This window comes from Mus caroli, chromosome 9 (assembly GCF_900094665.2).
Source record: "Mus caroli chromosome 9, CAROLI_EIJ_v1.1, whole genome shotgun sequence".
NCBI classification, from domain to species: Eukaryota; Metazoa; Chordata; class Mammalia; order Rodentia; family Muridae; genus Mus; species Mus caroli.
In genome coordinates, this window is record NC_034578.1 from 102,030,899 (window position 1) to 102,058,233 (window position 27,335).

General features: G+C 52.2%; 1 protein-coding gene across 3 annotated transcripts; it reads right to left on the reverse strand.

The window, feature by feature from the left end:
• Window positions 1–257: 257 nt before the first annotated feature.
• Tex264 (testis expressed 264, ER-phagy receptor) lies at window positions 258–27,140 on the reverse strand. Of its 3 annotated transcripts, none has more exons than XM_021172381.2 (6): window positions 27,029–27,140; window positions 26,100–26,166; window positions 23,294–23,589; window positions 15,124–15,345; window positions 3,861–4,029; window positions 258–817 (listed from the first exon to the last, which is right to left on the reverse strand). In XM_021172381.2, exons 3-6 carry the CDS (start codon window positions 23,549–23,551, stop codon window positions 537–539), a joined length of 930 nt encoding a protein of 309 aa, XP_021028040.1. In that variant the 5' UTR covers window positions 23,552–23,589; window positions 26,100–26,166; window positions 27,029–27,140; the 3' UTR covers window positions 258–536. The 3 variants fall into 3 exon arrangements, with proteins under 3 accessions (XP_021028040.1, XP_021028039.1, XP_021028038.1); XM_021172380.2 differs by having other exon boundaries at window positions 26,829–27,140; XM_021172379.2 differs by having other exon boundaries at window positions 26,426–27,130.
• Window positions 27,141–27,335: the final 195 nt, after the last annotated feature.

The following is a 27,335-nucleotide window of genomic DNA, read 5'->3' on the forward strand; positions in this document are numbered from 1 at the left end:
TGGATGCAAAGAACCTGTGAGTTCCCTGTTCCTGAGACCTGGAGGGTACTCTGCTATCCAGCAGCAAGGAAAGCCCCTGGGGCTACTGCAATGCAGGGTGACTTTCCACTGGGGTGACAGGGCAGGGAATGAAGGTCCTCTAATATCCCTCTGATTGGAGAACTCAGGCATAGTCTTTTTGGACATGGGAGATCCTGTCCATTCCCAGTCTATCCACAAAGACTCCCCAAGATACGACAGACAAAAACCAACTCAAATCCAGGTGAAACAAGAAAGTAATTCACTTTATTCTGGGTTCTGGAAGCTCCAATAAGAGTCTGCAAAGTTGGCAGCCCAGGAGGCTGGTGCAGATAACAGTCTCTGGCTCCTTTGGCCCTGGGAGCCAAAAGGGCAGTGAGGAAGGAGGTTTAGGCTTGGAGCAGGACAACTCAGGCTCCTGGTACTCCCAGCCCAAGCTAGGCAGGTTAAGGAAAAAGGGCTGGAGAGTTTGCTCAGTCCCTTAGCCGATGCACCTCAGGAGGGTTGAGGGCTTATCATTACTCCTCACCCCTCTCAGGGGTGCTGAGCTCCCGAGGGGGCCCCAGAAGCTTGGCTTCAGGGTTCAGTCGGGGTTCTCCCAAGGGTCCCTCGCCCTCCAGGTCCAGCTCCTCAAAGGACGAGCCACTGGCACCCGATTCACTGTAGCTGTGCTCGCTGCGGTTGTCACCGTCGTCCCAGCCACGGTTGCCTGCCCCAGGAGAAAGTGTGGTGGCTGAAGTCTCCCGGCTGCCAGGGCGAACATCCAGGCTCACAGAACTTGTATCACTTGTATCAGCTCCTGTGGCCAGAACAAGAGAGCACAGGTTAGTCAACTACCACACACTAACTGTCCCTTCCTTCAGGGCCACAGCAAGGGCTCTCCCACCAGCCCAGGAACTGAGCATGAAGAGTCTACTCATGAATAATACAGCCGCGCCGGCTCAGGAGGCCCATTCCGGCTGCCCTCTGCCCTCTGCCCTGACTAGGGCTGCACTGAGAGAGCCAAGGGAGTGTGCAGGGCAGGAGACAGAGAGGAGCAGCTGGCTGCGCACTTCTCTCTTACCCTAGATTACCTCCAGCTCCTTGCATTTCCACAAAGCCACTGACCCCGACCCCCACATCCATTAAGGGCCACTCAGCCCCAGGGTGAGGAGCTGAGGTAGAACAAAGGAGATCCAAACACCATTCATTTTCAGGCTTGAGAGTGGTTTGTCCAGGGACAGCTACAAAGCATTGCCCAAGAGGCAGGAGGGCTGAAGAAAGGACCAAGAGGACTCATCTCCAGTCCATGCTCCCCACCCCCCCTAAGACCTCCACAAGGAGCCATGATATTCAGGACATCAGCTGGCTCCTGCCCCTTATCACACTGTACCCCATATAAAGAAGTTGAAGCAAGAGGATGAAGAAATCCTAAGAAACACTCAACCAGACAAAAGGAGAGAGCTAGGATTATGCATTTTAAGGATTTTCTCCTAACGTGCCTGGGTCAACCCACCAAGTGCCCACTCCAACCGTTGGCACTCTCTAATCTGCCTTCTACCCTAGTGTGTCTTACAAGTAAGTGCTCCTTTGCATACCCTGCCCAGGACTTGTCCCTTGGCCATCTCTACAAACCAGAGGCACTGATTGCAGGTGGAAGGTGGTGAGGAGGACCTACTATGTGCAGGACTCTAGATCTGGAGATAGCCCATGTATCATCTGAAGCACAAGTAAAGAGGGACAGCTGTCAAATCTGTTCGACATCATGGAGTGAGGGTGGGCTGCCTTTCCCAGCTCCTGCCTCCAGGGGAGCAATTTGGGGACTGCTTGGTATTTGCACTGGATAGAGCTATCTGTCCCTTGAGCCTTACTTAGCAGGGGGTAGGGCAGCTCTGTTATGCTAACCTATTCTGCCATCTGAGCAAAGGTGAGATGAGCCCTGCAAGTGTAGGACTGCTGGCCCTATGCTCTCCTTCTGCAGTGGCCTCTGGTACACCTCCCACAGTAGAAGCACACCAGAAGAGCAGGGAGTTATGGGTAATCCCGCTGACTCTGGGGCAGGGCTCTAGGTCCTCACCCATCCACCAAGGGCTGCAGGTCTGAAAGGCATAAAGGATGGGGGTAGTTTTTCCCTGACCCCATTATTGTCATGTTCTATCTACTCACCCACCTAATGGCTCACCCGAGACCCTTGGATATAGGGTCTTCCCTTCCCACTCCTGGGCTAAGATTAATCAGAGGATTAGAGCCCAGGAGTGCCTCCTTTCAGCCCAGGCTCAAAACATCAGATGAAGATGGCTGTTGGGAACAGTTGGACTCTACTTACAAAGGAGCTCTTCAAGGCAGAGAAACGGCAGCCTACAGCCCTACAGAAGGAGGTCCTTTTGTCAAGCCTGTGCCCCTAGAAAGAGGACCCAGGAAGGAAAGGAGCACCTAAATCCCCAGGGCTCTGGGCAGGGGATGTGAAGCTACCACCTTTACCCAGCTCCTCTCTTTTCCTCTGCCAACAGCCAATGCAAGGAGATCAAATATTCATCGCTTCTGTGGAGCTAAATAATACATCAATGTAATAACAGGCACAAGGCGGCTAATCACCCCTTTCACCTCCCAGTCCAAGTCAGAGGCCCAGCAGGGAGGCAAGGAGGGACAGGCCGAGCCTTGGGTGGCCAGGCACCCACCATGCATTACACTGTAAGTGGCATGCACCTGGCGAGTGGCTGCCCTGAGAGTCAGGACAGCCTCTGTCAGAAGTGGGCAGATCCCACAGCACCCACAGTGGGGAGGAGGCGGGCAGGCTGAGGGGAGGACAGACCGAGGACCTGAGGGGTGCGGGAGCTGTGGCTGCAGCCAGCTGTTTGGAGTGAGAGCCAAGCCGTCCGTTAACACTCCTGGCAGGCAGTGTTTGGGAAGGAAGGGAACTGGGTGGGTGGGCCAAGAAGGCAGGAAGCAGAGAAAGGTTGCCCGAAGGTCAAGGCACACCTCCTTTTGCCTCTGGGGGCTGCCTGTGCTTGCTGACCTTGTGTCATGTCCAGTGCCCACAGTAGGGGCACCAAGAGTATCTGCCGGGCACTACTAAGCAGAAAGGAGCAGTATCCCACAGAGGTGATTAAGTGGCAGATGAAGTTAACTATGTTGGACACTAGCCCCAAGGGAGAAGAGACCGCCTCCCAGTGCCCTGCCTGCATCAGCCCCGGCCAACACATGTCTCTCTAGAGTGACCTTGGCTGCTGAAGACTGGACAGGCAGAAAGACTCCCAGGGAAGTAAAGGAGGGTAGTTCTTTTCCCACAGCCCTGTACCATCCCTAGACTTTCTGAGTCACATAAAAGAACAGTCAAAAGTTGGGGCCCCTAGGATTACCTGGCATGTTACCCACAGGGTTCCTTGCCCATGGGTCTCAACACAAGATTATGGCAAGGTGGTGAAAACAGGCAAGTGGTTTGTGGGCCTAACCCTGGGCATTTTAGCTACCAGCATGGGCTGACTTTTGTGGCATCTTGTTTCCTCTCTTATCTTCAGACATAGTCCAGTGTCACTTCCTGATGAGCCCTGCCCAGATGCCTTCCACCCAGAGATGCCTAGGATACTAAGTGTTCCTGTTAACATCTGAAGGGAATTCAGACAGGGTGGTGTTACCTGGAGAATAGGTGTGAATCTATTATCTATGTGGAGGTGCATGTCTGGCAATAGGCAATTCTGTATGTGGGTCCTGGTGTGAGGCCACCTTCCTTTCTTTGCCAAGTAGTATCTACCTACAAGGCTAGCTTTGGCAGAGGAGCCTCCTTAACTATGTCCTTAGATGTGCAGACGAGGGAGGGACTCCAGGCAGCTATAGGTCTACCCTACTTCCTCCACCTTTGGTACCTGTGCCATCCGTCTGGGTGTCAGTGGCCTCCGCAAGCTCCCGGCATTTCCGCTCTGTCTCCTTCACCTCTGGCACGTAGAAATCTCCTTGCCGTGCCAGTGGGCACATGAAATGGATCTTGTCTTGCTGGTAGATCTCCAGGCGAGGGTGAGCACACAGCTTCCGCTCCTACCAGTGTTGCAAAATGAATATAAGCACTATAGGGTCCTGACCAACTTGCCCCAGGGGAACCTGGGGGAAGTGCCTGCTGCCTAGTCTTTCTGGAAGGTCAGCTCTATATTGCTGACCTCTGAAGCACCAGGGCTAGGGTTGGTCCTCTGTGCTTCAGTGCATGGACACTCAGGAGGTTCAGACTCAGTAAAGATGACTCTGGCCCTGCTAATCCTGTGTGTGTCTGTCCAGGACTAAAGAGCTAGTCTCCCAGAGCAGAGGGCAGGAACCGTATGAACTATGGCCTTAGACACTTAAGCCGAGGTCTGACGTTTTATCCTACAACTTTATAGCCCGATTCGGTCTCTCCCCTAGACAATGACACATAGAAATCAGGTGAGGGCAGTAGTCCTGAACCTGAGGCCTCTGGACCCTATCTATATATGCACTACCACAAACTGCGTTTAGCCCATTCCCATGGCTAGGTCTATGTCAAATTTTGAAACTATCAAATATGGCTCCTGTACTTCTTTACACCCAACCCCAGTGTTTCTCTCAGAGGAAGAAGCATAATCTGAGCTGGGGGGACATGAGGTGACACTCAATATTACCTAATGGTCCCCCAGTTCTGACAGGCATTCCACTCCCCTTTCCCTGGACACAGACCATTACTTCTTCCCCCCCTAGTGCATCAAAGCAGCAGACCCAGGCCAGAGCTACCCTTGGGCAGGCAGGAACAGCCAGAACAGGGAGCAAACATCTCTCAGTGTAGGATCTGCCCTCCCTCTCCTGTGATGGCACAATTACCCACCAAGACAACTGTGAGGCCCCTGCCCTGTCACTGCTCACCCGCTAACCTTCACAACATGGCTATTTATAGCACCTGCCAAACTCTCACCGTGAGCTCTAAAATGAGCCTTCCACTTAACAGTAATGAGAGACTTATCGCCTGGCTCGGAGAAGCCACTCCAGGACTCCACTTGTCTGCCTGCTTGGCCAACCCAAGGGTTGAGGAAAGTCTTCCAATTAAAAAGAGCCCATGGAAGGAAAATGAAGGGATAAGAAGTCTGGAAGGAAGACCCAGCTAGGGCCCTCAGTGCCAGCTAGAGAGAGAGAGAGTATATCCAGGAGGCCAGATGGAGGTAGATGGCCCATCCTATGTCAGCAGCAGCTCAGATTCCATCTCCACTAGTAACCCAGGCAAAGCCTTTCCTCCTGAGTATCCATGCATTCAAACACAGAGGACCACACCCTAGCCCCACCGTGTCTAAGGTCAGAGAAATAAAGTCATTATTTTTACTAGTTTTGACTCCAGTCTTTCACGCCAGTCTGGTTACTCTCCAGGCCTTCTCCACAGCCAGGCTCATGCCATCGCTAGATATACCTTCTGGGTTTTTGTCTTGTTTTAGATGGCTGCCTTTGTTTCTGGACATGCTTACTAGAGCTCTAGTTCTCAGGAGGAGCCTGAGGACAATGTACTGTCAGGGGACAGATCACACTGCAAAAAAGTAGGTGCTACTAGGCTCTGGGACCCTTCCAAAGCCAGCACCTGAGGACAGGTATCTGCCAAACCTGAGCTCCATTCAACAATCTGGGCCAGGCTGCCAAAGCCACGGGGGCTCTCAGAAGATGATTAGCAGTTAAGAAGGATGAAGGGTCCCCAAATACAGTCAGAGCATGTCATTCACCAACATCATCAGACACTAAACATTTAAAAGGTCCAAGTGGTAGCATCAATGACCAATGGCCATCTCAGGACCAACAGTAAAGTCTGTGGCCATCCAGATTCCAGAGACAATGAGGCTCATGCCCCAGCCCTGACCCTTACCAAACTCATGGTACCTCCAACCTTTCCTTCTGGAAGAGTCTGACAGTAATAAGAAAGAGGGGGTAGTGCTCTTTCCACCCTCTTTTCTAGGCTGGGCATCAGGGTGGGCAGCACCAGGCAGCCACCCTGTGCCACCTGTTCTGCCAGCCCCCTCATTGGCAGGCAGCTCTGTGGCTGCTCTGCGCATCTGCCTCCTCCGGAGAGCCCAGCTCTGAAGTTGCCTGGCTGTGGACAGCCTGTTACCATGGAAACTGCATCCTCCATCCTTGCCATCGCCTTCATCTCAAAGCCATCGGGAGAACAGAGGGAAGGGGGAGACAGAGGATGGAGAGGAGCAAACTGTGGCCCAGCTGCAGTTCTCTGCCCACCCCTACCTCTCCGCAGCCTCCTACACAGGGGGCAGAGCACTAACTGCCCAGGCCTGCTCAGACCTGGCCCTCCCTACTGGAGGGAAGCATGAAGCTAATTAAAATCCCATTGCCTGCTCAACCCCAAATCATTATAACACGTTCTGGATCCTGTCAAGATTCAGACTCAGGAGCGGCAGAGAAGGGGCAATAAGAAGGCAAAAGGATAAGACTTCTCTGTTAGCCCTTGGGCAGGGAAGGGGCTTACCGCCATCCCTGTAGTCTTTCCCAGGAGACTACTTTCCGCTCTGTGCTCTGTCCATCATGTAGGAGTCTAATGGGAACTAGGGATAAAGAGCACTGGGGCAGAGCCAGCATATGCCCCTCCCTGAGTGGTCAGGCAGAGAATGAGCCTTTCCCTTTCTAGCCAGGTGCAGCCTCTAGGGAAAGAAGAGGATAGCCATGGGCTGGCTCCTGGGTCCTCACTGCACAGCAGGAGCTGCTGCCCAAACAGCATGTCGATGAGCCAGGAAATATTGGAAAACCATTGGAGGAAGGTGAGGCCAGCTGCCTCTCCCTCAGCTAGCCCCAGGGAGCCCTTGGAGAACAGACTGCCAATGGCCAAGGACACCAGCTCAATGCCACAAGAGCCTGGTATAGCTGGAAAAGGAAGCCTGGATAGGCCTGAAACCCCAATCAGCCCTGAAATACCACAGCCCAAGAAGCCAAAGGTAGGCAGAAGCAATAACCTTTCCTGGCCATGGGGCTGTTGTTTATCTGACGAACTCTCACCTAGAGCAGCTCATTTACACACACACGGACCATCAGATTCTCTCCACAGCCTACTCCACCTTATGGGAGAAGTCAGCCAATCACGAAAAGGTTTTAGCAAGAACTGTGAGAAACTGGATTCAGGAGTATCAGCCATTTAGACACACCCCCAGGCCTTTTCTCCAACCTGGGCTGTCCAGAGTTGGAAATAAGAAAGGGAAACATCACTTCTCAGAGCATCTCCTCCCATCGTGCCACCCTCCACTAACACAGACTACCTACCCACAAGTGCTGGGAGACAAAAGACAGAGCAACTTTCCACACAAGGCAACAGTCCTGAGGGTCACCTCAGCTACCTTGGGAGCTTACTCTTCACCTCAGCTTAAGTCCTCTTGGGAAGAGTTAAGTATCTGCCCACACTACCCAGGGCTCCCACAAGGGTCTGGGCTGGTATGATCGGCCAATATGTTCTGCCAGGACCCACAGGTAGATCTTTCTGAATTCAGGGGTAGGGAGGTAAGAGGGAGGACCTGAACAATCTTTATTTTGTGTTTTGCTTTCAGAACATCAGCCTGTGTGTTACTGGTTTTAGTTAGAGGTGTGGAAGGGCAAGGGACAGAAGCAGCTAGGCCAGGGTAGAAACAGAAGGAGAATCCCACCTGTGGGGTGCTCAAGGGCTGGATATGCTTAGAGCTAGGTGGCAAATGCTGCAAACGGGGGAGCCATGGGTACAGGCCAAGGACTATGTCACACATCTCTCACTTATGCTCCAGGCCCACAAAGAGTAAGTTTGCCTGATGCATCCTTCTTACCTCTTGCTTCCCTGGGTCTCTTTGCTCACCCACTGCTGACCAGTCTTACCCCTCTGTCTGTGCCAAGCTGGACAACCAAGCAGCCAAACAGCCAGCCAGCAGCTGTTGCATCTCACCCGAGGTGGGGGCTTCTCCTCACTGGGGGAAGTGATGCGTGCTCATTTTTAATTACATAGACACCGATAGGCAGGCTCCCGCCTGCACACAGCGGTCCTCGCAACTGGGGGCTCAGACCCTGGAGGTCCCTCAGGCAGCCGGTCTGCAGTACATGTGCAGAGTGCTGGGGGGGGGGGGGGAAGGCACAGCAGGAGGCTACAGCTAGAAGACAGCTAGAAGACAGCACAGTTGTGATTATGCTGCCCAGGAACTTCCGTCGACTTCCCTCTCCACACTCCCCTCTCATCTCCACCAGACCTCGGAATAGTTTCTAGCCTGGAACCTAAACCTTTTTGTCATGTCCTGGGGAACCCTAAGACCAGCCAGGAGAGCCTACTGAGAAGTTAGAAGAGCACCTTCTTCCTTCCTCCCTGTCCCTCCTCACTCTACCTATCCAAAGCCTGGAAAAGCACAAACAAAAAAGACAGTCAGGAAGGGGAGAGAAGGGACAGAGTAGCCAAGAAAGCCCCATATAGGTATTGAGATCTTAGCCTAGCTACTAACAAATGAGTGGTTCCTTCTGGGCCTCAGGGTCTCCAATTATAAGATAAAGAAGAGTAAACAGTTTCAAGAGAAGTGGGAACTAGGAAAGACAAAAACCCTGTTATTTAAAAGCACTGCAAATGTGGAAAACCACAAAAGAATGAATGCTGGATGAGCCTGCCGTGAACATCAATATCACAGAGGTCACTGAAGGATGGCCCACTTCTTTGTGTGCCAGTCAACAAACTAGAAAAACAACAGGAGCAAACACCAAGACCTTCTTAGAATTAGGTTTGTCTCAGGGCCAGCCCCGTAGCCGGATGACAGAGGAGCTGGGCGGGCAAGGCCAGGCCTGAGCAGGAGCCTGGGGAAGACTGCAGGGGGGGGGGGGGGGGAGTGTGAAGGAGTGAGGTGGGGAGGTGGGGTGCTGTGCCTGGCACCCCAGGCTGCTGTGCCTACTGCTGCTGTTGCCTGAAGACTTTTCATTTTCACCTCAGAGCCGGCAGCTTGCCACACAATTTACACTTCTGCTCCTCTCCCTGGTGCCACCCAGACCCTAGCTTCCTAGGTGGCTCACGGAGCGGGTGCTCCATACCAGTTAGCCATCAGGATGTGCTAGTGACTGAGGAGCAGGGAAATTAGGATTCCTTGGAAGCAGGTATCTGGGTCATAGGTCCTCATATGTCCTGGTATCTGGGTGGACTGGTAAGCCTTGGACTTGCGGCCACATCCAGCCTTTCCTTCCACCCGGGCACACATGGCCAATATGAAAGCCTAGCTGAGCTCTGCACTAGACTTTCTGGGCCCTGTGGAAGGAGAGCAGAATCCAGGGAGCCTGGAAGTGAGTAGCCCATGGGCATTTAGCCACAGGATACCATGGCTCTACCTTCCAGATTGGATGCTCCTAATGATAACCCTAATACCAGAGCTTACATATAGCTCACCAGGTCTCCAAGATGCAGTAGTGTTTATGCAGTGAAGGGCCTGGAGCCCTGTTTGGCTGCTCAGTGCACATGGGGCCATGAAGCCAAGCACCCAGGAGCCAGAGTCAGGAAACCAAAGGGGAAGGATGGATGGGTAAGTGGGGCAGAGAAAACGAGAGAGGGGAAGAGAAAGGCAGCCCTGATTTCCCAGTGCCAACTGGCACTCTGACCTCTCTCTAGCTCTCAGAGACACCCTTCCTACAAGCCTTGTTAGACATGTAGCTTCTCCTTATCTGGGGGTGTCATCAAAGGGCACACTCATTCTGTTCTATGAAAAAGTTCTTTCCTCTGAATCCTGTCTCCCCCCACCCCCCCAGTCCAAAATCCCAAATTTTCTTGAGAAGAGTAACAGAATTTTTCCTTGGTAAGGTCCATCTGCCTAGGAAAGGTGTTTTCTCTGAACTGGTAATGGTCCATATGAGCAGTGCCATCCAGACAGCCTCAGTCCCTAGTCCCACAGGACTGCCAAACTACAGTGCCCAGGTAGGTATCTCCAGAGTGCTGGCTCGCATCCCACCCCAGCAAAGGCTGGCTTTTGTGCTTTCAGTCCTAGGGGAGTGGAAAAGGGTAAACCCAGAGAGCCCGAAGAGGGAGAGGTCTGGTGCCCCATGGTCCCTGTATACCTCAGTCTCCACAAACAGTTCCCTGAGGGACGCCAGGAGTAAAGCCTTTGCATGTGGGAAGGTTTTCTTTTACTTTTTGGCTTGGTCATCTAGGACTAAAGAGTCACTACTATTCCCAGATAAGTTCTGCTTCTCTCACTAACTATCCAGTTATCCCTTCTCATCTGCTAGCACTCAAGTGCCCGGCTCTGAACCCAGCCTGCACACTGTCATTCAGAAGACATATCCCTTGGCATGGTGGCAGAAACTCAGATAACACCTGTGGCTCCCTGGTACTTGCAGGACCCACCCAATCTTTGGGGTATAAAGTCTGGTGCTCCACCTGGGCACTCTAGCCTCAAGTGGATTCTAATGTCTCTTCTGGAAGGGTCTTCCCCCTAAACAACATGGCCTATCCTTACTACCATGCCAAAATGGCTGCCTGTGCTTCTCTGTGAGCCTATTCCTCCCCTCTCCTTCCTACCCCCCAGACATAGCTAAGCTCCCGACGATGGGAATGAGAAAGACTCTAGGGGCTCGTCATCTAACCCAATGTCCTGGGCTACCAAGAGCACCCTCCTCTCCGTGCAGGCACAGGCCAATTAGCAGGTTGTGGCTCTGCTGGCTGACCTGGCTCTAGAGACCCAGTGAGAGAAGCCCAGGAACGAAGCAGCCTCCATCTCACCGAGATGAGGAGATCAAACCCAATCGGGTGCCTGGAGCAGCTGCTTCCTGCCTGAGCAGCTGCAAGACCGCCATTAATGAGTGCCTGCTGGGAAAATGGGAAGACAGAGCAGCACCCTCGGGCTCCACAGTAACAATCAGTGCTGGAGACCGAGCTTCAAGCTGGTACGAGTTCCTGTCCTGTCAGACCCACCATGGCACCATTCCAAGTATAGCCCAAACTCACAACTCTTCTGCCTCTTGGTTCCACCTCCACTCATGCCTGGATGCAGCCACTACTTCATCCCCTGACCTTAGGTAACCTCCCCTTCTCTGGGCCTCTGGCATCTCTCAAGACTTCCATGATTATCTTCTAACCAATCCCCATCCAGAGGAAGGGTCGGCAAATAATCCTGAATAAGAGACCAAGCAAAATGTCAAGAGGGCCTCCACCTTCCCTTTGATTGCTGGTGCTAGGGAAGGAGATGGTCTCTGTGTGCTAAGCACATGCTCCACGCTGGGCCTAGCTCCTTATTAAAGTGAAGCTAAGAACCTAATCACGTTAGCTGGGCCAAGGTGGTAGCAAAGGAGAGAGGGAGAAGGAGAGGGAGAGGGAGAGGGAGAGGGAGAGGGAGAGGGAGAGGGAGAGGGAGAGGGAGAGGGAGAGGGAGAGGGAGAGGGAGAGGGAGAGGGAGAGGGAGAGGGAGAGGGAGAGGGAGAGGGAGAGGGAGAGGGAGAGGGAGAGGGAGAGGGAGAGGGAGGGAGAGGGAGGGAGGGAGGGAGGGAGAATGACCAGATCTCAAATTTCCCACCGGGCTCCCTCATCTGGATTCCCACAGCCAGGACCTAATATCTCTCCACTCATGTTCTAGACCCAGCCCCACTCACTCACTACCTCAGACATGACGAGGCAGGCTAAGAGGACACAAATACAGGGTTCGGAGCCTGAGTGGGCTGCTGTAAGCGCCATCCAGTTCATCAGGCTGACTCACGTTCACAAGCACCTCACTGTGCCGCTGCTCCTGAGATCCTCTCGCCGGTCAAACAAGCACCCACCACTTAAAAGTTCTGTTGTCTCTGCTCCATCAGACCCCCAACCCGAAGCCCCTAAGGCATCCACTCAGCTCCAGTCTCCAATCAGAGTGATGCTTCTCCAGAAACAAATGCTGTCCTCTGTTCTGCCTACACTGAGCTATGCAGCATCTTCAGAATCCAGAATAATCCTGCATCTGGCAGGGGCAGAGGGGGATCTTCCCAAGGGTTCAACTAGTACAGAAGTTTACAAACCAGTTGAGGCTCAGAAATCCTCTTCTGAACAAAAGGCTAAGACACCAGCTGGATTAAAGAACCTTTAGGCATTGCTATTACAGTTGAAACAGGAGAGGTCTAAGCTGCCAGCCACAGGGCACCTCAGCAGAGTCTTTAGCTCCCACCACAGAGCAGTGTGAGAAGTATGGCTTCCTTCCTACTCTAAGCCCCTGTCAGAGCTACCAGTCAATCCAGCTGTCCTAGGTCTCGGCCTCCATGGTCCCCCTCATAAGGACACCACCTTCTTTGGCAACTCCTCCTGTAGCTCTCTTTCTAATACTATAGTGAAATGACCACGTGGTTTCTGGGGCCTGCCTACTTCCAGCCATTGTGTGAACAACACTCTGTTTCCCTAAACTTGGGAGAAGGTACTTATGTAATTTTTAAAAATAACTTTTGGATATAAAAGACCCTAGAGAAGGGGGTTTATGGAATAGATTCTGAACCTTGCTGAAGGGGGAATAGCATGGGGCAGGGTAGTCAGATGGCTCGTTCAGGCCAGTTTAATCCTCTCAATGATCCCAATCAACTGCTTAAGTCAGGCACGAGCTATGGCCCATGCTAGGACCTTTCATATGCAATCCCACACACAGGACCCCTATTTCTACCATTCTGACTGGATCTACCCTGAGGTGAACTTGGGGATATCACCATTGCTCTACCCTCATATCTAGATCATAGCTCTTCTGTAGTCTTAAAATTTGAAGGAAGTTCAGTTTCCTCCTGTAGCTGCTTGAAGCTGTCTCCTGCCTGGGACAGAAGGGGCAGTTTCTTCCTGTCCCAGAGAGCACAGCCTAGCCAAGCTGGGACATCCTTTATATACATAGATGGCCAGTGGTACTCAGGCAGCCCTTGCCTAGGCTGTCCCAGAGTGCTCAGTCTGGAGGTGTCTAGTAGGTTGTCAATCTGAGGAAGGCTGGCCAGAGAGCCAGAGGCTGTCACACAGATCACAAAGATGGGTTACAGCCATCCCTTCCAGAAACCAGGGGACCTTCTCTTTAGGCTCCTTGTAGTGACCCTCAAGTCCTTTGCTGTCCCATGAGACCTCCAATGTCCCACCCCAGCTTCTGCAGCAGCACGTGAGACTGTCAAGTCAATCCTCCCCTATTTTGGCAACGTGATCAGATAAGCCCTCCTCATTCCTCAGGAAAGAGTGCTGATGGCTGCTGTCACTTCATCTGAAGAACATTTATAGCAATCCCATATTCACAGAGAGGGGGAAGGAGGGGGACGTGTAGGGTGTGTGTGTGTGTGTGTGTGTGTGTATACACAAAGTCAACAATAGTCAGCTGGGGCTGGGAGAATCCTAAGTGCTGGAGTCTCATTAATAGCCTTCCCTGACCACAGGGCAGTGGGAAGAGGCAGGGGTGGGAGGCAGCCTTACTCTCTGTTCCGAGAGGCACAGGGCCACCTCCTGTAGATTATAGGTTATGGCCAACCAGGCTCTTCTTCATCTTCCCTTCATTTTAGTTCTCCAGAAACCAAAGTCTGGCTAAACACAGGACAGGGATGACCCTCACACTGCCCTAAACCTCTGGCTTTTTATTCCTGCCCCCACCCCAGTAAAACAGAGCCCAGAGCACAGCTAACAGGCTCCCACAGGAGGGGAGGGGAGAGAAAGGGCTTTCATCAAAGAGATGACGTCAAAACCAGCCAACTTGTGAAGCAGTCAGAGGCCGGGAAATTTGGACAAAGGTGTCTAAAAATAAACCCCCGAAGCCAGGAAAAAGCTTTGGTGGCTGAGTCGCTTGCCACCATACCCCATGCCACACAGCCTGTTCTGAGGTCTGGAACCCAGGAAGTATCTCCCTGAAGATGTTCTTCCAGATTAGCCATCAAGACTGGAGATGACAAAGACAAGAAGGAAAACACTACATCAGCTCTCCCTCGAGTGCAATGAACAGTGACCCCCGGGGTCCCATGCAGAGTGGGGCTAGAACATCTGTGTCTCACTTCCTGCCACCATATGAGACCTCCAGTCTAACTTGGACCCGAAGCACACCCTCTCTAGCAGTGCTCCGGGGACCATCTTCCAGCTCACAAAGGAAAACTTACCCTGTCTTCCACAGCCTCTAACCTACACCACCACAGACACCACTGCTTCTCAGCCGTTCCCACAGCACATGCAGTCAGCAAGCAGCACCACTGTTAGTCACAGAACCAGTTTTGTTGAAAACCAGGGGCCTCTTTTAGATTCCTCAGTTCAGTGGGAAGCAACGCTATGCTTTCAACTACCGTAAGAAAGGACACAGCCTCTGTAACACCCCACACCATCTCTCCCAGCTTTAGCCTGACAGTTTTACCACAAAATATAGTGTTAACCTCTGTGCTGGTTCTGCGTTGCTAAAGTTACTGACTTCAGTGTCTTATGGCCTAAACAAAGTAATTCTGTCAACCCAATGTGTCTGAGGGAAGGAGTGTCAACCACCAAGAAGTGTCAGTCTAACCTGTGGGTCTTTCCCCTCAGATCCGACTGCCTCCTCAGGACATTCACAGCCCCATAGCCCATGCCCGGGAACGGGGTGGCCCATCTTCAAGAGAAGGCTTCAACTGAATACCGACTGGTTGTTAGGTCGGCTTTTAGTGCTGGACTGGATCTAGGGACCCTATACATGCAACCCTTTCCTTAGCTCTCGGGTTGTCAAGTATCTAAAGAAGTGGTATAAACAGGACAAGGTTTCAGAACTCTTGTAGACACAGAGACCCCCCCCCCCAATCCAATCTCTTCCTACAGACAGGCTGTGTTGCCAACATTACTCCCTTCCAGGTCAGAAATGAAGGAGGCGAGGCCTGCCATGGCTGTTCAAGTCCTGGGGGTAGGGAGGGGGGGCACACTGTCAAAGGTAGCATCAAGGCCAGGTTGACACATGGCCACTGAGAGCTCTTTAGGCCTCAAGGAAGAGAGGGGCAGGGTGAAGACAAAGACAGAGTCAATGTGACCACACCAGGGTTCTGAACAAGCCCTTGGAGATGGTCTAACCCCAAGGTCTTAAGCATCTGAAAGAGATGTCAAAAGTCTCTGCCATACAGCCTAGCCACCCTGGTGACTGATCCATGAGGGCCTTAGAGAGCTGCTCTCTCCAAACCAGGTGTATTCCTCTCAGTTCCCACCCAAGGGACCCGAGTGTCCACCCTCCACACGCTATACCTATGTCTCACCTTGATGTAGGTATCCAAGGCAGGATGGACTCGGCGGGCAGCCAGCCAGATGGATATGGGGGTGGTGTAAGGGAAGGTAGCTATGACCACATGGCTAGGTGCTGGGAAGGAGAATATCTTGAAGCCAAATTTCTGATAGAGGTGGATGAGCTCAGGTGAGGGCGACTCCTCCCCCTCACTCAGGATGCTGCCGACTGCACAGCGGCACTTCTCAGGAGGCACCTGTGGAGGGAGGCAGAGTCATGCAGAGGATGGAGGCCTTCAGACCAAAGGTCCTCTGCTCCTGGGCTAATCCAGTCCTTGACGAACCAGAGCTCCAGATCCCAGGATGAAGCTGGTATTTCCGTACTAAAATCAACTATGGCTTGTGTATATGCATCCTGTTGTGGGACTCTCATTTATTCCTTCAATTCTTTCAGCAAACAAGCCAAGCTGCAAATGCAACCCAAGAGTCATGGTGGGAAAAAAAAAAAAAGCAAGAAAGACAAGGCAAGACTTGGTCTCCACCCTCAGGAGCCCTGGGGAGGGAAGAACAAAGAGCTATCTGAGCTATCACCCTCTACACAGCCCATTAATCAGCAGCTCTGCTGAGGGACCTCCTTATGTTACCTTCTGTGGGTCCCAGCCTCAAGAGGGCATCCAGTAGAACTGCAGAGAGCTGATCCTAAGATCTGGACTCAGCACAGTCCAATTAGCTATTTCCCTCCTACCCCCCAGAGGTGCAAGCTTCACTAACAGAGAGATCACGGAAAGCAAGGCAGTGGAACTGAGTAATGGGAACAAAGGGGAAAGCCTGTAACAGCCTTCTTTCTTGGCTGCCCATAAATACAAGTGTGTGTGAGCATACACAGTAGAACACACAGGACAGAGCCTGGGGCAGGGATTTAGCATTTGCTGGAGAAGACAGGGATGTGAGATAAAAATTTAATCCGAAATCCCCTCTAGGTTCACAGATAGAGACAGTCACCATCACAAGGGCTCTGGTCCTTTCCCCATAAAACGTGTCTACTTTCTAAATCCCTTCCTGATTTTACTCCAAACTCTTGGTCCCCCTCCCCATGTCTCCCAGCCCCTAACAAATGTAATTCCTGTTCTACATCTCTCCTGATCCTCTGTCCATGGCTCAACCAGAGACAGTTGAGTTTTGAGTTTCCAACACTTCCTAGGACTCACTTCTGCCAGCAGATGGTGACAGCCTGTCCAACCTCTGTCTCCCAGGTCTATTTTCCTACCATCTATGTACAGCTCTTGGACTAGGCGCCTAGGGAAAGGTTGTTCCTAAATCCAGGACATTCACCACAGATCTGGACCTTAACTCTGCACCATTCAATCCTTCCCCAGCCGGGCCCACCGCCCTCTGATGTGACAGCACACTCCCTACCTGCACTCATTTCCTTTCCTGAGCACTTCCTCAGCACCACAGTCACTCTCACACAGGGGTCCCTACCTCCCCCCTCCAGCCCCGCTCACACCTGCCACTAATCTGTGGGCCTTTCCCAGCCCTGACCCACTCCCTCTACTCTGGCAATCTATCCTGCCTTAGAATCATTTTGGGGGGGAACGTGGGAGACCTGTTCCAGGCTCTGACCTCTAAACAGACCCTAGGGGGATAGCCAACTTTCAAGGTTCTGACTGCGTTGCTTCCTTGGACAAATGACAGCAGGCAGAACTTAAAGGAGTTTTAGAGATAGGCAATATAATGTAATGTTTATAACCATAGCTACAAGGTCGGCCAGGAGTGAAACCTGAGTCATGTGATCCCGCCCAAGTCCTTCCCCTGGCTTCTCAGAGCACAATTCCCTGATATTTCCTTACAGGCCTTTCATGTTAGAAGAGATAGCTCACAAAGGCTTGACATTAATGAAATGCCCCATAACCACGTTTGGCTATTCGTAGCAATAACATGGTCCCAACAGCAGTCCCTTGACTAGGTGACCTAGAATGCCCACCTACTCTAACTCTGAAGACAGACCTTCCCCACCATCATCCCATCCGTCAGGTTCAGTGAGACTTTGTACCACCTTTCCTCTTCTGAAACTTTTCCTAGATTCTGCTGTCTTGTCCTTCTCAAGTTACTGCCATCCTACTCAAACATGTCACTGCTGCAGTACCACGTCTTGTCTCTAGATGGTGCACCTGCACCACTTACACCCTAAGGAAGGCAATGGTCATACAGGCAAGGAAGTTCCCATCCACAGGTCTGGACTGGCCAAGTGACTGTATGTACGTATGGCATGCCAGGTGGGAGAGAGGGTAGAAAAAAAATGTTAACAAAGGTTAGAGGGAAAAATGGGTGTTAGGTCACTTGCCACTTGATCTCTCCTCGTTAACCCCTCAGCAGGTCCCATGGAACGACCAACTCAACGCTCTTCTGACTCTGGAAGATGTCTGAACACACAATGAGAACCTCTCAATGACTCACAGCTCCCATCTATGGCAAAACTAAACCAATCAGGCCAGGTGTGACACTCAATTCACTTCAGGACCAGTCAGTCATCAGCAGGGCTAGGACCCAGATGGGCTGGCCAGCAGCCACTGAGTGCGTGGCAGAGGGAGGGGCAGAACCCTGCTCTGGCCCAGCCCACCTTGCCAGTCTTTTCTCCCACCACACCCCCATATACACCCACATGGAGCTATTTGCAGCCAAACATGCCACGTCGTCCCATGCTGCCTGCCTGCCTTTGCGTAAGCTACTTCCTCTGCCTTAAATGTTCCTCTTCGACCTATGTGAGTCTTCTTTTGGAAAACTCTAGTCCATCCTCTAAGACTCCGCTCAATTCCTCTCCTCAAAGCCTTTTGATATTCTCTTGGGAGCTACGCCTCCCCTCTGACCCTAAATATACACTAAGGGTACAGGTCTTCTACTGCACTGCAATGGAGCCTTCTCATTTCTCCCCCACCACGCCAGGCCTCACAGAGAAGTCTAGGATACTACAAAGAAAATTCCTCAGGTATGTGGAACAATGGTGCGGGCATGAACACAGCTGCTCACACAAACTCCGCCCACAATCAAATAACCTGGCAAAAGGGAAGTGTTCCTCTCCAGTGTAATCAGAATAATGTGGAATGGAACACAAGAACTCTCTCTGACTCAGTCTCTCCCAACTCCACAGTTAGGTCATTATTTGTCCCCTCCCGAGCACAGCAATCCTACCACCTGCTGAGCAGTACAAGCAATGCCAGAGCTAGAAATCTGTAGAACTAGGTCAGCAAGGAGATATGACAGCTATGAAGATAATCCAGGAAGTGGCAAAGCTGGTCCAATAGCAGTGCTTCAGTCCAAGACAAAAGCCTACACCTCTTATTTGTCTACTTCTTCTTACATCAGACATTTCTTTGGAGTCCCTGTGACCAGCAAAAGCTGGGCCAGAACTGCACCAGCCTGGATCCATATTAGAAAGACAGGACAGTGGTGGGACCACCACCACTCTGAAGAAAGAAAAGCCCACCCAGGAAAACCAAGACTAACAAGGAAGAGGCAGGGGCATGCCAGGCTTCAGCACATCTCTTTCAAGGTATCCAGCCTCCTCAGCCCAGTACTAGAGGGCAGTTTCTTGGAAACTGGATCTTTCAGGCATGAGTCCATCTTGAGGCTAGCCCGCTGCCCCTACCAGAGAGGTAGGTCTCTGACAACCATCAGGTCACTGTGAAGAAGTTCTTCTTGATGGTACTGCCTGGCAAAGACCTCAGAAGTGTAGGAACAGGACAAGATTGATATCTTTAAGGATTCAGAAAAGAGAAATTATGTCAGCTGGCCCACTGGGTTCAGTAGAGACGGCCAACTGCAAGCCCACAACCTATACAGTCAATAGGAGTAAGTTATGATCTAGTAGTCCAAGCCCAGAGGACTGCATCTGCCGATTACAGATGTATACTGGGCCTCCTTTACCCAGACCTGGTGTACAGCTCAACACTTCATGCCATGTGTTCAACTCCCCTGGTATGTGAAGGAACACGGGGTAGCAACCAGATGGAATATGGGCTGATGCCGACAACCAAGCCAGAGGGTAAGGTTCATACTCAGGAGGGAAGGAGTCATTGGGATATCAACTCTAAAAGAGGTTCTGGGGCTTTCTGGGCGACCCCACCTTTAGCTCCTTAGGAGCCTTCCTCCTACTCTCAGAAGCATACCCTCCTGAGAGCGGGCACCTGACCAGGCCTTACCACTTGCTGCTTTCCACACACCAAACCCAAATGTTCTCCTCGACCTTGTTCCTGAGGCCCAGGATACCACGTTAGCAAATGTCACACAGGGAGGCAGTGCTGGGGTCAGGGTTCAAACCTAAGCAGACAAGCTCGGAAATTGCAACATCCAACCCGCAATCACCTGGGGATTTAAGAAGTCAGTTCCAGTGATGAAGACACAACAGCCTTTCCCTGCACTGCGTCTCCTCAGACTCAGGCCCCCTGAAGTGCTCCTGAAGGCATAAAAGCTCGGTGGTACAAGGCTCACAGACAGGGCTGCTGTCAAATGCACTATGTACCTACCAGGAGCCAAGCATTGGGCCTTAGGCTCATCAAGCTGATGCCACAAAATTAAAGTCTGGGATGGGGCGTGTGTGTGGGGGGTGTGGGGGGGGAGATGTATTAAGCATGAACAAGGCCCTGGGTAAATTATTCAGCCCCTCAAAAAGAAAAAGGGCCCAAGATCGGAAGGATTCTTTCACCCCTGTTTGATACACGAGACACACTCACCAAGAGGCCAAGTGACTCACACAGAATCACATGCAGGGAAGCAGCTGGAGCTCTGACTCAGACCTAGGAGGGTGACTCCAGAGTCCTCCCCTCACTCCACCTCCCAAGGGCATCTCTGCTGGGCAGAGGAGCTCACCTTGCGAGATCTCTCCCACGTTTAACTTACCACAGAGCAATAGTCTGGCTGCACCTGGCAGAAAACATCCTCAGGTAAATCAGAGTAGGGACAGCCTGGGCCCTCAGGAAACAGCAACCCAGCTCGGATTTCCACTTCTCTGTTGAGGAGGTCAGCCCTGGGAAACCACCTCATTGTCCTTCCCGGTTCCCCCTGACCTACATGCCGTAAGAGAAGCTACCCTAAACCCCACTGAGTAGTGAGGACGGGGTGCAGAACTCTTAAAGCTCTCAGGCCTAGACTTGCTCGTTCTAGGCCTTCATTCTCAGTGGACTGATGGAAAGAGAGAGGGAGAGTATTCTGTAAGCTCCGAATGCCACCCATTCCTCCATCGCTCCACGCCTGGGAGGAAAAGCACAGTGCTTGGTAGTAACTGTGAGCAGCAGACCCCCTCTTGCCCAGGCCAGGTAAACACAACTAGCTACCACACCCTCACCTCCCACGGTGGTAGCTGGGCAGGGTGCAGACGTAGCAAACAGCGGAGGAGGAGCTGTGGGAGGTGGGACAGGAGCAGGAGCGGCAGATAGGGCAGACGTACAGGAATGCTGACAGCACCTAGCTGCAAGGACCTATGTGCGCGGGCCACAGTAGTCGGGAAGAAGTGAGGTGTGCAGGGTCCTCCCAGTCCTTCACTTCCCTCCACCACAAAAGGCTCCCAGAGGAATTCATCTCAGCAGAGGAGGCTTAAGTCAGTTTTCAACTCTCCAGTATCCAACTTAGAAACAGGGATGAGGCACAACACTGCTTGCCGGCCAGGACCATTCTCTAGCGGGAGGTAGTGTGAACCATTAGCTATGTGTAAACCATTAGCTGTGGAAAGCAGGCTTCGGCCTCAAGAGCTCACTCCTACCCACCAGCTTCCTTGAAGAGGAAACGGCCTGTACTCCATGACCGTTGGCCAACGATGAGAGAGCAAGACCTGGGATCTATGTCCAGGCTGGTTCACTTCCTGACACGCTGCCTCCATGTTTGGGGTCAAGTCAGAACGGAATCCCTCCTCCTGCCTCACAGAAACTGACTGCTCAGAACTCATAGTTCCTTCCCATGCAAGATTCCAGGACTCGGGGCTCAAGTGGCAAATGATATGAAAGAACTTACAGCAAAGGCTACTGTCCTGCCTTGAGGGTGTTGCTGCTTCTGCTACTGTCCAGACCCATATCAAACAAAGTGGAACTTCCCTAAGACTCTCTCAGGAACCATCCTCCCCCTGCATAGCTTGGACTAGGAACGGTCATGTCTAGGGAGCTGTCAGTTCACACCTCAGCAGAGTGAACAACATCTAAAAGCCAATCTCTAATCTAACTACCCACTGTTCTACCTGAAAGAGCATCACTTCCCGCCCACACTCACAGCGGAGACCATCTGACTCCTGTTGTACTGTGTTTACAGGAGGATTTGAGGTGGTATATACCCAAGAGGTCAGCCTATATCCTCTTTCCCCATATCTACATCCAAGACGGCCACTGATAGTAGAGGCAGTTAGGAAGTGACAAACACGGTTTCTCAACTTTTCTAAGGAAGGAAACAGGATCTCATCTCTAGTACCTCCAGGTTCCTGAAACCTTCATCCCAAGTAGTTTTGCAGCCTACGTGTTCAGCAACTATACCTCGTGGACTCCACAGTGCCCGGTGTCAAGCAGAGCCAGGACTTAACTATTTGACTAAAGCAAAACAGGTTAGTACCTCACTCATGCTCTCTTCACCCGTCTCCTCCCCCACCTATTATACCTACTACAGTACCAGAATGAGGACCAAGTGGTCAGATAGATGGGCGTGAACCCCTGGATCCTGGGAGTTCACGATTCCCTAGGCCTTTGCCACTGGACAAGACAATATCTAGCTCAGGAGCACAAAGAGTCCCAAGTGTCGCTGTGCCACCCCAAGTGCATGCCAGGGTAAAAGCCTGCTCTTGTGGGTATCTTCTGGAGGGATTGAATTAGGGAAGTGCAGAGTCTAAGTGGCCACTTTAGCCTCTTCACTCTTCTTCTAGGCTGACCGGATGTCCACTGCAGGTCAGTCATGAGAGATTCACCACCCTTTCCTGTTAAACACCTGTTGAGAGCCATGTGCTGGGGTGCATGTCTCATGTCTATTACTGACGCGAATCCTTGCCAGCCTATTTATGAAGCAAGTAAGCATTTTCTCAGGATGTTGCAGAGATAAAACAGAAAAGTTGTGACGTGCCTAAGATCACACAGCAAAAAGTAATGAGACATAACCAGAGCCCAGACTCCCAGCTTTACGGCTATATATACTCTGAGGACTCTCTTCTCTGAATTTTCCCCGAAGGCTTCCAAAACCCCCAACTCAAACTTCTCTGGACACTTGAGTCCAGGGTCTTGTTGCGAAATCATCTTCATGGAGCTGACTCATGTCCAGAGTGCAGGCGCAGGGCAGGATCCGGCTGAGAGGGAGAAGCAGGATACCCTTATTTATTTCACCTAGTGCTTGTGTCCCAGTGAGGCCTGTCTGCAGGTAGTCTATAGGGTTTGTTCATTTGAGCTTTCCAGGCAAAGAAAATCCAGGCTGAGGAGTCCAAATAAAAATTCCCCAGGGCTTAGTTTGGCATGGCTCAAAAATTGAGGCTGAACAGCCCTTGGCAGAGCTGCCGGCCCAGCCAGCTGTGGGCAGCACCACCCCATAGCACAGCAGGAGACTACATTGGCAAGCCCTGACTCACTGTAGGCTTGAGTACATCCAGACGCCTACTAGATCCCAGTGAGGCTGGATTTGCTCTCTGACCCCAGCATCCTCGGGCTTCCTGAGTAGCTCATTTGGCTTCGCTTGCTTGGCCCTCTCCCAACAGGTAGCTTGAAGTCTACGAAAAAGCCTGCCACTGGGTGGGAGAGCAGCCTCCCAGAGAGGTGGGATTCCAAGCCTCATGCCCAGAAACTGCCTCTCAGTCCTCAAGAGCCCATAGCCCTGGCATGAGCTGAGAAATGAAAAGTAGACAAAAAGGACTTAACTCTAGAGAACGGGCAGATTCTGGTTGGCATGGCCTAAGAGCATGGCCTCAAATGGAGATAGAAGAAAGGACAGCAAAAGACAGGGTCCAGACAGAAGCTAGGGTCTACTGTGTCGGACATCCTTGAATAGACGTGAGCCAAGGGGCACAGATGTGGACAAGTGCAAAGCCTCAGGATGCCTACACACAGTAGTTAAATCTGCATGGGGCTTTAAGCTTTGAGAGAAGGTAACTGCAAGGCTAGCTCAGATTCCCCTGTCCTTACTCAGAAAGTCAAAGCTCTCCTACCCCAACAGGCCCTGTCAAAGAGGCAGAAGCCCATGGAGGCTCCTTACCGTATGGGGGTTGTCATAGTAGACAGCGATGGAACGGAGCTTGGGAGAGATGCTGCAGCTCTCTGTGAAAAGGTGCCCAGTGTCACCATAGGACCCCACGTGGAACTTGTAGGCCATAGTTATGTTGCGGATTGGGGGTGATCCAGCACTCACTGTCACCCCAGTCAGCAGTCCTGAATAACCAGCAAAGGCCAGCAGCGTCAGCAGCAACAGCAGCGTCAGGGCCCCAATCAGGCCCAGTAGTAGGAGATCCGGCATGGTTCTTTCTGGGACTCCCTCTTAGCACCCCAAGGCAGCTGCAAAGGAGACAGAAGGGAGAGGAGGCTGGTAGCCTGCTCTAATCCGGCCTGCCTGCCAGTCCTGCCTTAGTGCTCTGGCCCAGGATGGGGAGGGGCCACAGGTATTTACACACAGTGACCTAGAAGGGAACTACAAAAGATGACTGAAGCCACAAGCCTCTTTATTTCTTAATCACAGTCACTGAAGCTCCTGGCACAGCTCTGCCTGGTACTAGCAGCCCTGTTCATACCTGGGGAAACTGAGTCATACTCCAGGCCCTGACCAAAGAGGAAATATCCCCCTCCTTTGCCTCTTCCTTCCTGTAGTTGAACCACACTGCCAGTCCAACACCCTCAAGCCTCATGAACTACTGCCAAGAGAGAGAGAGAGAGAGAGAGAGAAAGAGAGAGAGAGAGACACCTGACAGGTGTGGGGCTCAGACACTGATTAACACACAGTGTGCTGTAAGGGTAAGGAACGAAACCTCAGGGAGAAATGAGCCACAGGAAGAGAATTCATGAGGGTTTTTTTGTTTGTTTGTTTTTGTTTTTGTTTTTGGCCCCATTTGGTCTCTAGGGACCTCTCTTTCCAACAGTGTAGCTATCCAAAACTACAGGAGACCAGATCAAAACAGCCCGAGAGAGGCAAGAACAAAGTTCAACCTGGGCTTCCATGACTTGAACCACCAATGCTAATAAGTTTCATTCCACATTTGCCAGCCCACAAAGACTAGAAACAAGGGAGTAAGAAGAAAAGGCCGTGAAAAGTGGAAACACAAGAGAGGGATGAGTCGGAGTTACTCCTAGTGACAGAGACAGAGAGAGTCTAAAGGAGTAAGCCCAGGATTACCAGGGAAGTCAGTGTGAAACATTCTAGGCCGGCTCTTCCAGAGGGTGTCATCTGAGTAGCCCAGGGTCAGAGCACACAGAACAGTTAAAAAGAAAAGAGAAATATAAACATCACCAGGAAAACATTCTTACTCTAGGTATTTAAAATTCCTCCTTAAGGAGCTGCGGGACAGCAGGTAAGGGTGCCTGAGTTCCCACACAGGGTGGGGCAGGAGAGACCCCCACACCATTCCCTTAAGTTATTCCCTGACCCTGCACACCACCAACATATTTTTTAAGGGGCTGGGGAGATGGGTCAGCAGTAAACAACACTGGCTGCTCTTCCAGAGGACTCAGGTTCATTTCCTAGCACCTACATGGTAGCTAACAATTGTCTGTAACTCTAATTCCAGAGCATCCAACACCACAGGCTTCAGGCATGCAGGTGATACACAGACACATATGCAGGTAAAACACCCACCTGAACACGCACACACAAAATTAAGTGTAAAAAAAAAAAATTCCATAGCCGGGCATGGTGGCACACGCCTTTAATCCCAGCACTCGGGAGGCAGAGGCAGGTGGATTTCTGAGCTCAAGGCCAGCCTGGTCTACAGAGTGAGTACCAGGACAGCCAGGGCTACACATAGAAACCCTGTCTCGAAAAGCCAATTTAACAACAACAACAACAAAAAACCCACAAAACAAACAAACAAACAAAAGTTCCATTTAAAAAGTAAATGGTTAAGCCAGGCAGTGGTGGCACGTAGCTTTAATCCTAGCACTCTGGAGGCAGAGGCAGACGGATTTCGGGTTCGAGACCAGCCTAGTCTACAGAATGAGTGCCAGGATATCCAGGGCTACACAGAGAAACCGTCTCGAAAAACAAAAACAAAAAGTAAAAGGTTTTAGAGCTGAAAAGACAATGCTTTATTTAGCCCTACAGAAAACTTAGCTCTACTGCTATATGAAGGTTCTGAGTGTAAGATATGCTAAAGTCTGTTTTTGGAGTCAATGAGCACACAGAACTGGCTTTACCAAGAAGCCAACTCTGGTGTCAGGACACTCCCACTGGTCTCCTCATGCACCCTGTAGGTCTGCCTGTAAGCTTCATTATCTTCTCTGTTTGCTCTCTCTGCCCTACTCATCCCACCTCCGGTTGGTTTCATTCTTCTCTGATAATGATGATACCAAAGCTTCCACTCATTCTTGATATAGGCTAGGCACTGTCTGAACCCTGAAACTCACCTATTTCACTAATCCTCAAAAAGAATCTAAGAAGGAAATAAGTGGTTGGAGGTCAAGATGCTTGTCCAAGGTCACACAGGTATTACACTGAGCCACCTGGACCAAAACACAGGCCATGGGAACCCAAACAGTCTAACCGCCGTTCACTGACAGTTTTTCCCTCCTCTGGTTTCCAAAAGGGAACTTCATCTTTTGGCTCTCGCTGATCTCAAGGCTAGAAGCTCTCAATATCTAGGCCATAGCCTGTCTTGGGAGTGACAAGCACTGCCACACACTTCTGTTTAAGGGAACTTAGCTCCCAACCTGTGTCTTCCTTCCACTTCGCAAACTGTTCAGAAAAGTGGGGCTATGTTTCTGCCCATCCCCAGAGCTTTGGTCAGCCAAGGAAGAAGTAAGGTAAATTTCCCCACACCCAACAGAGAAAGGCGAGGACAGGGGATGGGAAGGCTCACCGAAAAAGCCAGGCTCACTTTTAGCAACTCATAGCGTCCAGTCCAGCAGGGCTCCAGTACTCCGGCGCTAGTGGGGCAGAAAGGAACAGTCATCCCAGCCCTAGACACAGGCAGTGAGCAAAGCAGGCCCTGAGTAACCCTATTCCAGGGAAAGCCCACAGAACGGGGACCCATCTACAAACGCGCCAACCTCACCCTCAAATCGCGCGCGGTGCGGGGGGTGGGGGTGGGGGAATCAGGCCAAGTCCAGCTTCACAACGTCATGCCTATGATTTTCACTGGGCCCGACTACCACACTTAGCGCCAACGCAACCCCTGCTGCTGACCTTGGGCAGCGTGTGCCCTCTCTTGGGCCTCAGTTTCCACTAACGTCAGAGGTGCAGGGTAGAGATGACTTCCTTGGCCCGCAAGCGTCGGAGTAGAGACGCGGCGCAGGCTTCCGGAGGCCGCTCTCACGTGCGCTCGGCGGAGGGCCGGGCCCTTAAAGGGACCTGCGCCGGCGAACTTGGGTGCTAGCAGCCGGGAGGGGGGTGGGGGGCTTGGGGTCGCCGCTTCGTGCTGTCTGCTTCCAGCCGCCCCGGCTCGCCTCACGGCCTCCTGCACCTCTGCAACTTCAGACACGCTAAAGTTTGGAGCGGCGACGCAACGCGCGGCCGCAGGCAGCGCTGCTGAAAGGTGAGAGCCCCGCCCGTTCCCCTCTAGTCCCACGGACCCGGGACGTTCCCGCACCCAGCACCGAGGCAGGATCCACGCCGAGAGGTCAGGACCGCCTCCCCGTCGCTTTCAGGCCCGGGAAGCAGTCTGGGCCAGCAGTGAGTCAGACGCGGGGCAGTGGGCCGCTCAGGCCGCGGGGAGCAGGCGGGAGGGGATGAGGGGGAGCCCCGGCAGACACTCGGTCGGGAACGCCTCGCCTCTGGCCCCGCCCTCACCTCAGCGGCGGCCCCACGGACGCGGACGGGCGCCGGAGGAAGATGGGGCTCAGTCTTGGAGCCTGTGTGCGCTTGCCCCTCACGCTCGCTCCGCCCCTTTCGCGGCGGGACGTGACCGTGGCTGTGGGCGCGTGCGCTCCAGATTTGGAGGGCGGAGGCCTGCCCCGCCCCGTCTCCTTGGTAACATGCACGCCTCCCCCGCCGCGGCCACCGCCCCCCTGGCTGGGTTGGGCCCCCAACACACATTCCTGCTTCCAATGAAGGGGAACTCCTGAAGGTGATCAAGCAACAACCAACCAGTACCCCA